This window comes from Fukomys damarensis, unplaced genomic scaffold, assembly GCF_012274545.1.
Source record: "Fukomys damarensis isolate Sample0158 unplaced genomic scaffold, DMR_v1.0_HiC HiC_scaffold_5, whole genome shotgun sequence".
In the NCBI taxonomy this organism is placed as follows: Eukaryota; Metazoa; Chordata; class Mammalia; order Rodentia; family Bathyergidae; genus Fukomys; species Fukomys damarensis.
In genome coordinates, this window is record NW_022900917.1 from 55,792,001 (window position 1) to 55,804,833 (window position 12,833).

Sequence of the window (12,833 nt, forward strand, 5' to 3'; positions counted from 1 at the left end):
AAAAAAAAAAAAAAAAAAAAAAGGTACCTTTATATCCTCCCTCCCCTGCCCTGGAATTATTTATGTCTTTTCCCATTTTGTTTTTGCTTTTTCTGTCAGGGTTTAGATTGTTTTTCACCCTGCAGTAAATTTTTGTTTATTTATTTTTTGTGATACTGGGGATTGAATTTTGGGTTTTGTGCAGTTAGGCAAGTAGTCTATCATTGATTCACATGCCCAAACTTACACCTTAATTTTTTTTTTGTGGTACTGGGCATCAAACTCGGGACCTTGCACTTACCAGGTAGGCATGGCGCCACTGACGTCCCTGGCCAATTTTTGAGAATTCTTTATATAGAGGGATACATCTGTAATGTGTAGAACACATTTTTTCCAGGTTTATTTCCTTTTTCATTTTGCTTATGGTATTTTTTGAATGCCAAAATTAAATTTTATTAGTCTAATTTATCAAAATTTTTGGCTGGATTTTTTAGTCATAGAAAGTTTTCTTTGCTTTTTGAGACAGGGTCTTGCTTTGTAGTTCAGGCTGGCCTTGAACCTCACTTTTTGACACAGATTGGCCTTGAACTCTTGGTGATCCTCCTTCCTCAGCTTCCTGCGAGAAGTTTTTCTTTATAGCTAATTATTGTGAAATTCATCTATGCTTTCTTTTAATATTTACATAGTTTCATTTTTTTTTTTGCATTTGGATATTTGATTCATTTAGAGTTGCTCTTGTGTGTGGTGTTAGGTAATTTTGCATTTTTTTCCAAATGACCATTCAGTTGTCCCGAACACTGTTTTATTAAAATGTTTGTCTTTCTCATGGTGGTGCAGTGCTGCCTTTGACATTTTCCTCCCCTGTATCTAGGTTTTATTTGAAACTTCTGTACCAGTAGTGGTGAACCTAAGGCATGCAGTGGGCTGTTTGTTACCACTGAATGCTCTCAAAGGTTTGCCCCTCACTGTTCTGTCTTGTTCTTGTGGAATGCCTGTGTCATCATGCCCCAGTACCACCCAGGTTTAATTATAGAGGATTCTGTGCCTGGCTCCCTTTATAGCTTCATTGTTTTCCTAGCCTTTTTTTGTAGCAACTTGAGCATGAGCTTATCTGGATCTATACAGTAGTTTGTTGGCATTTTAAAATTTGTAAATTAATTTAAGGAAAAATGACTTTGTTATGATACTGATTTTTCTATCCAAGAACAAGAAATATCACTTCATTTGCTTAAGTATGTGTTTGTGTCTTTAGGAATGTTTGTTAGTTCCTGTTTTATTTATTTATTTGCTTATTTTTTTGGCTTTTTGAGACAGGGTCTCACTATGTAGTTGAGACTGACCTGGAACTTTCTATGTAGCCCAGGTTGGTCTCGAACTCACAGCGATCCTCCTGCCTCAGCCTCCCAAGTGCTGGGATTACAGGCATGTACCACCACGCCCGGCTAGTTCCTGTTTTATTAGTAATTTGATTAAAAATTTGTTTTGGTGCTAGGATTGAACGTGTCTTACACATGCTAAGCATGTGTTCCACTCCTAAATTTTACTCTTAGTTACTTTTCTTATCACTGAGACAAAATACCTGACACCCACAGGTTAAGAGAGGAAAGGTTTATTTGGCTTACAGTTTGTAGAGGTTTATTTCAGTCGGTAGTGGCCACAAGGCAGTGGCAGAGGGACATCACAGAGGAGAAATAGTTCATTGCAGGCAAAGACAGCAAAAGCAACAAGGACCTTAAGAATGTCTTTATGCCCCTTTTATCTTATCCAGACTACTTAGGGCAGGTCGCGCTCACTCTTAATCCTAGTGCCTTTGATCCTAGCATTGCACCATGAATCAATCCCAGCACCACACTCTGGATCCAGCCACTTCTGAAAAAGCTCCACCTATGATCACGTGAGGCTTGCGGGGTAGGGACATCTACATGCAAGCCATAGCATTTACCCTCAGTTCTTGCCATTTTTAATAATGTGTTTTTTTTTGTTTATTTTGTGTTTGTGGTGTTTTTTGAGACAGGGTCTCACTATGTAGTTGAGACTGACCTGGAACTCACTATGTAGTCCAGGCTGGTCTTGAACTCAGAGCGATCCTCCTACTTCAGCCTCCAGAGTGCTGGGATTACAGGTGTGTGCCACCAAGCCTGGCCAATAATGTCTTTGATTTGCAACAGTTAGTGAGCTTATTCTATTTCCTCTTTTTTTTCTTTTGTTCTAGAATTATATATTTTTTGCTTTGTCAGAACATTTATATATTAATTTTATTTTGATATATTGGATTTTTACCACAAGACTTTTGCTAAAGTTTTCCAGGGTTTCTTAATTGGATGAAGCCAATAGCTTCCTTAGGAAGAGTATAGTATTCACTAAATTTTGTGTTAATTCTCTGTATTCTGTAAATTTGTAGGATAATTTCATTGGCATAGAATTATTAGTGTTCACAGTTCTTTGACATTCAACTTTGTTCTCTCTTGAGTACCATATAATTTTGATTTATTTATTTTACAGTGCTGGAGATTGAATTTAGGACCTTATGCATGCTAAGTGCTCTACCACTGAGCTGTGCATCCTCCAGCCTCCCCCTCTATATCTATCTCTATCTATCTATCTATCTATCTCTATCTATCTATCTATCTATCTATCTATCTATCTATCTATCTATCATCTATTTTTTTTCAGTACCTGGGATCAAACTCAGGACCTTGTGCTTGCAAGGCCAGTGTGGTGCCACTGAGCAAAATCCCTACCTCTTTTTTTCTTTTTTTGATGGAGTTTATGTTACCCTGGCTGGCCTGTACTCTTTAGCACAAGAGACCCTCTTGCATCAGCCTCTTGAGTAGCTGAGACTAGAGGAGGGTGCCACTGTGCCAAGCTTCAGTTTTAAGTTTTGAGCCCATTTTTTTTTTTTTTTTTTGTACTGGTGATTGAACTCAGGCCCCTGTGCTTGTGAGGCAGGTGGTGGAACCACTGAGCCAAATCCCTGTCCCGTATTTGTTGTGTTTTTGTGTGATTTTGATGATAGCCATTCTGACAGTAATAAGAGGGAATCTTGGAGTTGTTTTGATAAGCATTTCCCTAGTGGCCAGAGGGGAACATTTTTTTTCATGTATTTATTGGCCATTTGTACTTCTCTTGAGAAGTGCCTATTTAGTTCATTTACTTATTATTATTTTTTTTAAATCCTTGAGTTGTAGGCCAGGAGGGCCCAGGCCCTGCCTGGCTAGGATTCTTTTTTTTTTCCCCCATTAAGTTTATTGGTACATTTAAAGCAAACAGTACAGTTACATTTATCATTGGGATCTTGTACCTTTACATGATTCATCTTGGTTCTTGTTTTTTCTCCATACCCCTGTCCTCCCTTCACCCCCCTCACCCTTCCCTATTTACAAAGACTTTGTTTCCATTTTTTCAGTTCCCTTATTTCCTTTCCCCTCCCCTTCCCACTTCTCCTTTAGCCATTTTCTTTCTGTTTCACCCTCTCAATTATTCCATTTGAACCTTATTCATTTGCTCATTTTTTGACTAGGTTGTTGATTTTTTTGGGTTTATATTTTTGAGTTCTTTATATATTCTAGATATTAGTCCTTTCTCAGAAGAGTAGCTAGAAAATTTTTTTCCTCATTTTGAGAGTTGTCTCTTCACTTTGTTTCTTTTACTGTGCAGAAGCTTTCTAATTTGTGTTAGGCTCATTTGTTTACTCTTGGTATTATTTTATGTGCTACCAGAGATCTGTTTAGAAAGTCCTTGCTTGCCTGTTGCTTCAGGAGTTGCTCCTATGTTATCTTCCACAAGTTTCAAAATTTCTGTTTTTATACTGACATCTTTGATCTATTTTGATTTAAGTGTAGGGTGAGAGGTATCTGTCTAGTTTCATTCTTCTGCACATGGGTAATCAGTTTTCCCATCACCATTTGTTAAAGAGTTTATTTTCTCTCCACTGAATGTTTTTGGCCTCTTTGTAAAAAAAAATCCGGTGATTGAAGGTACATGGGGTTGTTGCTTATTAGTCTTCATGTCTATTTTTCCGCCAGTACCATGCTCTTTTTGTTACTGTAGGTTTGTAGTTAACTTAAAATCAAGAATTGTGATGTTTTCCTTGTTGCTCTTCTTATTGCTTAAGTTTTCTTTGTCTATTCTGGTTCTATATAAATTTAAGGTTGTTTCTTCTAGGTCTGTAAAGAATGTTGCTGTTATTTTAGTAGGGATTGTGTTACATCTATTATCTCTTTGGGTGATTTGATCATTTAATGATACTAATTCTACCTATGCAGGAAGAGGATATATCTTTCCATTTTCTAATGGCCTCTTTAGTTTCCTCAAGGTCTTTTACCTCCTTGGTTAGGTTGATTTATAGGTATGTACTTTTTTTTTTTGAAGCTGTAGGTATATGTACTTTGTTGTTGGTAGAACTGTAGAGATAATGTTAGGTCAGAGGTATAGGCTGAGAAAAAATATAACTTTTCTTTCCACACCTTGTGATTTAAAGTAATCATAATTATTAATGGTGATTTTATTTGTAAAATACATATACCTATCACCATTTCGTGTAATAATAATGACAGAACACAAATTATATACATAATAGAAAAAGAACATGGATGAAATATAAAATGAACTGTTAAAAAGCAGTTGTTACTTTCTTTAGCAAAATTCATTTAGATTAGTGATATAATTTCTTTTTTGTTTTAGGAAAATCACCAACGTGTCAGTATTTTCTTTGACTATGCAAAACGTAGCAAGAACACTGCCTGGCCCTACTTTCTGCCAATGCTGAATCGCCAAGATCCCTTTACTGTTCATATGGTAAACTTTATTTATTTATTTATTTTTGGAACCAGGGGTTGAACTCAGGATCTTGCACTAGAGAGGCAGTCAGAGGCACCACTGAGCTAAATCCCTGGTCCCTATATAGTAAACTTTATATTATATTGTTTGAAAATCCACTGTGTGTGTGTGTGTGTGTGTGTGTGTGTGTGTGTGAAGGGAATTTTAAAAAATTGTTATTTTTAAATTGACAGATACAAATCTGGGCTGTTTATGACTTGGTAAGCTTCTTATTTGTAGAGGAATAACTGCTATGACATTAGCTTTCCTTAATGATGTTCTGCAGAAAAGGGAACATTGGACAGTTGTAAGAAGATAGGGTTTCTCTGAGGCAGTTAAAAGTTATGTAGAGGGCTGGGGAAGTTTTGTGGATGTATCAGCCAGTATTTACTAGAGAAACTGATAGAACACAATATATATATGTATATGTATGTATGTATGTGTGTGTATACACACACACACACACACACACACACAAGAATTTACAAGATTAGCTTATAATAGTCACCTGTAGGGTCAGATCAGGAGGAGTCCAGAAGGGTCACTCTGCACATTGGAGACTGAAGGATTCAGTCAAAATAGTGTGCTGGGGGGTTCTGTGTCAGGAGGCCGATGGGTCTGTGCTGGAAGGCTGAAGGGTCTTCGCTGGAAGGCAGGCTGGAGCTCCTCCAGAGGAACCGGATGAACTCGACCTTCCTCATTTCCTCTTTATAGCAGTCAGGTGAGGAGCAGTCCTGGGGTGAATCTCCCATGCCCTAGGTGTGGAATTGCTGAGCCAATTTGGCTAAGCTTCTCTTATCCAAACTTCTCAAGTTGACACAGTCACTCAACCATCACAGTAGATTACTGGATGAGTTCATTAACATTAAATTTTGTGGTGAATTCACATGTGCAAATGGCTCAAATTTGTTTATAACAGGATTAACTACATTTTTCTATGTAGAAATTAAATTTTGCTTTGAAGCAGTTATTGTTTCATTTGATTTTAATTAATTGCTTTTTAATATCTTAAAACCCTCCTGTTTTAAATTTAGTTTGAAGAGCTATGTTTGGCAGGTCTAACACTGAAGAATCTTTTATGGGTTCTTAAGGGATTAGAGGAAAATTGTGCAAGTAAACCTTTGTGTACAGAGTGTTCTCCTTTTCCAGTGTGGAGTGGGTCGCATCTGGGCAGGCAGGAGCTCTGGAGGCTGCTCATTTCAGTCCAGACTTTCAGTTTTTCAAATTAAGGATTACTGTCAGTAAAACATTTTTGCACATGTGTATTCTCTCTCTCTTCTTCACGTATACCTTATAGTTATTCACGAGTATATTCAGATATTGTGTAGTATATTATTAAATATTTATTAAAAAAAGGATTCGTGAAAGAAAGAACATTTTAGGAATCAATTTTTAAAATCAGTAACATTTTCTTCTTTAAAATTACAAAGACTTGTTTCACTGTCTGGATGTCCAGGTTAAATAGCTTCCCAGTGTTACAGTAAAATTGACAAATATATTAAAGAACAAACATACAGTCAGGACAGAGTTTATTAATATTAAGTGTACTGCTGAACCCAAGTTAACTTCTTGACGATTTAAATTCCTTTTGGCCAGTCTTTTAGCAATTTTGAGGACCAGATTGTTGTGGAGTATCTTGTGCTAAGGAGCTTAAGCTAGGAATACAAATGTGAGGTCTCTTGTTCCTTGTCTTTTTCTTTTTGTTTCTGCATGCACTGCTGATAATATTTTCAGCCTCTGAGTTCCTTGCAGGACCCCTTTTAAGGAAGTTGTTTATTTTCTGAAAGTTTTTTTGCTGGTCTTAAAATGAGTCCTGAATCTTAGTTTTGAAATGAAAAAGAAATCTGGTGAAAGTCCTGAAATTCTTAAAACATGGCTAATTTTAGTGCACTTTAACGGAAATATTTAAAAATATATTTTGAATGTTTATATTTAAGAATAAATTATGAAAAGTGAATTATAGACATTTTTGTAGCTATTTAATATTACAAAAATAATACATCAAAGTGGTTATAAGTTCTGGCTCTTAAGGTATATGGTAGGATTCTCAGAATCAGTATGGTTTTAAAATGTATTTCTTATTAATTTCCAGGCAGCAAGAATTATTGCCAAGTTAGCAGCTTGGGGAAAGGAACTAATGGAGGGCAGTGACTTAAATTACTATTTCAACTGGATAAAAACTCAACTAAGTTCACAGGTAACAAGTTCTTTTAGTATCTCTGAAAGAAATATAACATATTCTCTTTTTATTTATAGTAAACATGTTAAATTATAAAAAGCATTTTATTAAAATAATGCAACATTAAAATGTTATGCTTACTAAGTAAGTCAAACTACTCATGGTTACGGTAGCATGCTTCACTCTTTCTTTCTTTACCTGTGTTTGGTTCAAACCTTTCTGTCTTTAAACCTTTCTGTCTTTTCTATCACTGTTGTTTCCCACCCTTGATTTCCTGTGGTCAGGGAGTATATCTTCCTTCTAGGTAGTTGCACGATTACACAGCTTGGAGAACTGAAAGTACCTTCGCAACTCATGTGGGGCTCTTCCTCATAAAGGAAACGAATAGTGCAGCAGGAGAGAGCGTGCAGGGAAGCTCCCGGCCAAGAGACTTCCAGGTGCAGCTCACACTTCTACCTCGGGATTTCAAACCACTGGGATTTGTGCAAGAAATCTTGGTTTTGGGACAGCTCTTTGAATGTTTGTAGTGAAGTCTTTTATGCCCTTTGTTCTTTATTTATTAATTTTTTTTCCTTTTTTGTACTAGGGATTGAATTTAGGACCTTGTGCTTGCCAGGCAGGAGATAGGTGGTGGCACCACTGAGCTAAATCTGACCTTTTTTTTTTTCGGTCTTTTTGCTGTGCCCTTTAGATGACATAACCAGGCTAAACTGTCTGACTGGTTACATCAATAAACAAACTGGCTCTGAGTGCCAATGGGGAGCTTCAAACTGTGAACAGCACATTATATTGCTCGTTATTCTATCTGCTTGTCCTTGTCTTAGCCAACAGTCTGTATCTGGCTTGCAGGTGTGTCTGGGTAAGTCTGGAGCTTCCCAGTCCAGCTGCGAGATGGTTCTGTTTACATAATGGCCCATTCTTAGGATATCACAGTGTGGCTGTGGGATTGGACAGTTATGCCCAATGTCAGATATGAGTCCTGCTTATTGATACCTTGGTTGCTTGAGGTCTGTTGAGCTCTACTCCATGGCTGAAGAAAGTTTATGTCATGACTACAAAAGTGACAAGTTTTCTGTGTTTATCTCTTTGGTTCCCCCGAATGGGGCAAAATACAGGACAGTTATGGTGGCTTTTTAGACTGTTTCTTTTTGGCTTGCAGTGACTATTAGGTGGTATGGGTAATGTTTGGTGGGCATGATGCTCAGAAGAAGACAATAGTAAAAGTGAGTTGGAGAGGAGTACTCTGGGGAAGAAAAGGTAGAAGAGAAAAAGATTTTGGTATGGAGGTGGGTGGTATAGGGGAATGAAACTAGGAGAATACTGTTGAAAGATATCATATTGTAATCTTTAGACTAGCAAATCTCTTTTTAAAGTAAAATTTTGGAAAGTTGTAATTTAGTCTTCTGGTGACCCTATTATTTTAATAGATTTTAATTTGAGGCATAAGAGCAATACCATGATGTTTTAGTTAGATTTATTTTTTGTCGTATTACTTGTCTCCTCCTGGGCTTCTTAACTTTTATGTTTGGATAAAGATATTTTAGAGTGTCTTGAACAAAATAAACTCTTTTTGATGCCCATTGTATCAACTTTAACCCTTCTGTGGGCTTAGTTCTATAAAGTATGTTTATAAGTGTCACCAGTTTGAAGATTTTATGGAATTTGTGAGGGTATTTTAAAAACAAAGTATTTAAAACATAAAAAGTAGGTATGTGAAAGTGAGATTCATTCTAAATGTGTATCATTGGAATCAGAATACTTAAGTAGGCAATACACCTTCCCCTTTGTTTTTGGTTTTCAAATTATTTCTCCTTTTAAATAAAGTCATTCTGCTCTCATGTAAGCTTTCTTACAAGACTATATTGTAGCTAAGTTTATACAGTGAAAATTGATAGGGAAAAGTATACTATTATAGTTTGCCATTGGCTTTTTAGGCTGTTTTACCTTAGTCTTGTGCTCTTAGCAATATCATTTGTATAGTGTTTTGCATATGATTTATCACTCAGAAATAACTAATGTCGATTTAATGGTTACATGACTGCAGTCATATCCAACAACTGGTGGAAATTATTTCCTTCATCACTAGTGTAAGAAAATACTTCAAGGGGCCGGGGATTTAGTTCAGCGTTTCAGTGGCCTGCCTTGCAAGCGCAAGGACCTGAGTTCGATCCCTGGTACCAAAAAAAAAAAAAAAAAAAAAAAAAAAAAAAAAAAAAGAAAATGCTTCAATGTCTAGAACAGTTTTTATTAGAATCGAGCTTCTTCTTTTAGAGAAATGCTCTTCAAGATCTTTTCTGTATCTTTCTTATATACTTTTCCTGTCCTAATCTTTGGCTTTCAGTTGGGTTTGGCATTTCTGCTTTGCAAATCCAACGATGGTAATTTTTCAGGGCACCACGTAGTCTGACTTTGCTTCTCAATCTGAGAACTACTTCTTTGTAGCTCTGTACATACTGTCTATCTTGCTGTGGGCAGATACTTATTTCATAGCTTTTTATGAGGCTTAGATTGAGGACTTCTTGTTTAAAGAAAGTAACAGGATTATTTTCTGTCTTGCTCAAATATATATTAGTGCTATATGTGTCATGCAGTAGTGCTATTTTTCTCTACCATAAGTCTTTTAACTCTCATAAAAATGGCTATATTTTCATGATTCTAGGAGAACTAAACTTTGAAAAAGTCCAAGTTAGTTGCAAGTTTGGATGTTTTGTTCTTTTACTTTATAATGCAACTTTTTGGTAGATATCTAGTTGTCAGTTACTGAATAAAAGAAAATATTTCCTTTCAGAAATTCATTACCTCTTTTTTCTTCTACTTTACTAATTTTGAGTCTCGTAATATCTTCCTGTCATCAGTCATCCTTTCGAAAAACTTTACCACAGAATACAGTGTAGCTAGTTCAGTGTAAGGCAGTCATCTTACTAGGAAAACAATTCAGTAAGTAAATCTTGAGATGGAGATTTTTGTTAGCTTCACTTAGAAATTTAGTGGAGCTTAACATTCAGATTGATTATTCCAGTTTTACTGATGTATTGTTTAAAATATTAAGATGTATTAAACAATACATCTGGAAGAGTATAATATTTAGAATATTTAGAATATTTTATATCATTTTCATGCTTTTTATAAAGTAGGATTACAGAAAATAATAAAATCCCTTTGTAAGCTAGTAAGCTAGAATAAAGTTTAAAACAAAACTAAGTAATAAGTCATTTATTTCATAATAGAAACTGCGTGGTAGCGGTGTTGCTGTTGAAACAGGAACAGTCTCTTCAAGTGACGTAAGTACATTCCTCCTTGATTCACCAGCTTTCTAACACCCTGAATATAATTATTTTGAGTCACAGATATTTAAAATTTTGAAGGTGTTTATTAGTTTTTTCAAAATGTAATTCCTCTACCTCTAGTTAATTGCATTTTCTTAGTGTACAAGGTCTGTGTTGATCGCTTTTTCTGTGGTAGACATGAAAGTTATTTTTCCCTATTCTTTTTTTGGCCATTTCATTTAGACCTGAGAATCAAAGCAGGAGTTTAAATTCAGGTACACAACTGGAGAATATAAGAATGTCTTCGCACTTCAGTTGTCTAACCAGGAGGTTTGTTGTCTAATAATACATCAAACAATTGACAGGAGTTCAGTTAATAGATGGGCACTAAAGTGTATTGTTGTACTGTGCTGCTCAGGGCTTCATGAGGACTACAGTGTGGCCAGACCTGGGCCCACTTAACCTCATTTTTCTTCCTTTATTTTTCACCCCCATTTTTCAATTAGTCTCTTCCTACATATTTTTAGAGCCAAGTGGTTGAAGGTTGACGAATCATGGATCCCCAAGTTTTTGACTAGTGTCCTCTTTTCCCATTTAGGAATAGTTTAACTTTGCTGTACTCTAATAGCTCAGAAACTGGCAACAAGTAAAGATGGACATGACTGGAGCCATTTGAGAGAAATACAGGAAAAAAGGAGATAGAAATGAAGAGGAGATGCTTCTAGCTTCATTTGCTGGAAATACTTCTGAGGCATTAACATCTTTTTTTTTTTCCTTTTTGGTACTGGGGATCGAACTCAGGACTTAGTACTTTCCAGGCAGGCATGGTGCCGCTGAACCCATTCCTGGCTGGTGGCATTAGCATCTTTAGAGATGAGTGTCTACAAGCTGCCTCTTATAGATGTAAATGAAGGTTGTAGGAACCATTTAATATCTATAGTCATTACTGGAACTTCCATAATCTTGAAAGAACCCATGTATATGTGTGTTCTAAGTCTATAGTGAAGGGGTTCATTTCAGAGACAAGAGCTGGACTTCTCTTTGGGACATGGGTTAAAGTATTTGACAAGTAATGTTGGGCCAGGAAAGGAAATCTGAAGTAGAATCAGGACAAGGTATATAACTAGATGAACAGACTTGGAGCCAGGGTGGCAGAGGAAGAGGTAGATAGAAAATTTTATTATTTAGCCATAGAATTGGAAAATGACTTGAATTTCTGCCAGTTTGAAATTCTGAAAAATTATGTATTTAAACATAGCGGTAGATTTAATAAAATATTTTTCTGTATCATTCACTTAAGTTATTTCAGTGCTTTTTCAACTATTTGCAAGTTATTAAAGCTTAAATAAGGAGATGCAAGGTCTGCTGACATGGTATTCTTAACTTTTCTTTTTTCTGTCAAGTGTATTGGAGAAACAAAACTATGGATTTGGCAGTGGTTTATCTAGTAGATTTATATACATACATTCCAAGTGGGATGAGCATCAGAGCTAATTGTGAGTAAAGTGAAGATAGCCTTTGATGTTTCACTTGGTTCCCTTTAGTGCCCCTGAAACCTGGATCTATTCTCTGTCTTTTCTGGAGTCTTATTTTTCAGATGGCTGTCAACTTGAAAAGTAGATCTCAAGTTAGAACAGTGTCTTTTGATGCTTGTATATTTTTTTAAAATTTAATTTATTGGTCATTCTAGGTAGACAGTACAGTTACATTCATTACTGGGATCTTGTACTTTTACATGCCAGGTCTTGGTTCTTATTTTTTCCCCTTGTCCCCACCCTCCCTTCACCCCCTCCTCCCCCCGTCACCTTCAAACACTTTAATTCCATTTTTACATTTTCTCATATTTTTTTCCTTTTCCCTTATTCCCCCTTCCCTATCCTCCTCACTGTCCCTACACCTTTGGTCCTTTTCTTCCTAATTGCAAAGTGTCCCATTAGGATCTTGAGTACTATTATAGTTTTACACACCAGAGATACTATTTGGTATTTGCATATGTGTGCCTTATTTATTTCACTAAGAAGTATATCCTCAAAATATACCCATTTAACTATGAATGAATCTACTTTCTCATTCTTTATGGCTGAGTAGTATTCCATTTTGTAGAAACACCACATCTTCTTTATCCAGTTTCCAATTGATGGGCAGATGGGCTGTTTTCAAATTTTAGCTATTACAAACTGTGCCGCTATAAACATGGGTGCGCATATATCACTGTGGTATGATTCTTTCACTGCCTTTGGAAAGATACCCAACAGAGGGATGGCTGGGCCAAATGGAACCTCTAATCCTAGTTCTTTGAGGTATCTCCATATTGACTTCCATAGTGGTTGCACCAGTCTGCACTCCCACCAACAATGGAGAAGGGTTCCTTTCTCCCCACAACCATGCCAACATTTGTTATTGTGTGATTTCTTGATAGCAGCCATTCTTTGTGGGGTGAGGTGAAATCTCAGTGTTGTTTTCATCTGCATCTCTTGAATGACCAGTGATGTGGAGCATTTTTGCATATATTTACTTGCTGCTTTTATTTCTTTGTCTGAGAAATGTCTGTTCATTTCAGATGCCCACTTTAGAATTGGGTCTTTATATTT

At 36.2% G+C, this 12,833-nt stretch overlaps 1 protein-coding gene across 3 annotated transcripts in view; it reads left to right on the plus strand.

Annotated features, from left to right (window-relative positions):
- Window positions 1–12,833, plus strand: part of Atp6v1h (ATPase H+ transporting V1 subunit H) — a 114,922-nt gene that overhangs the window by 20,128 nt on the left and 81,961 nt on the right. For 2 of the 3 annotated variants that reach the window (XM_010611101.3, XM_010611100.3), the window contains exons 5-7: window positions 4,663–4,776; window positions 6,890–6,994; window positions 10,204–10,257. In XM_010611101.3, coding sequence (XP_010609403.1) covers window positions 4,663–4,776; window positions 6,890–6,994; window positions 10,204–10,257 — 273 coding nt within the window. The remainder of the gene's footprint in view (window positions 1–4,662; window positions 4,777–6,889; window positions 6,995–10,203; window positions 10,258–12,833) is intronic. The other variant, XM_010611102.2, reaches the window with a different exon arrangement.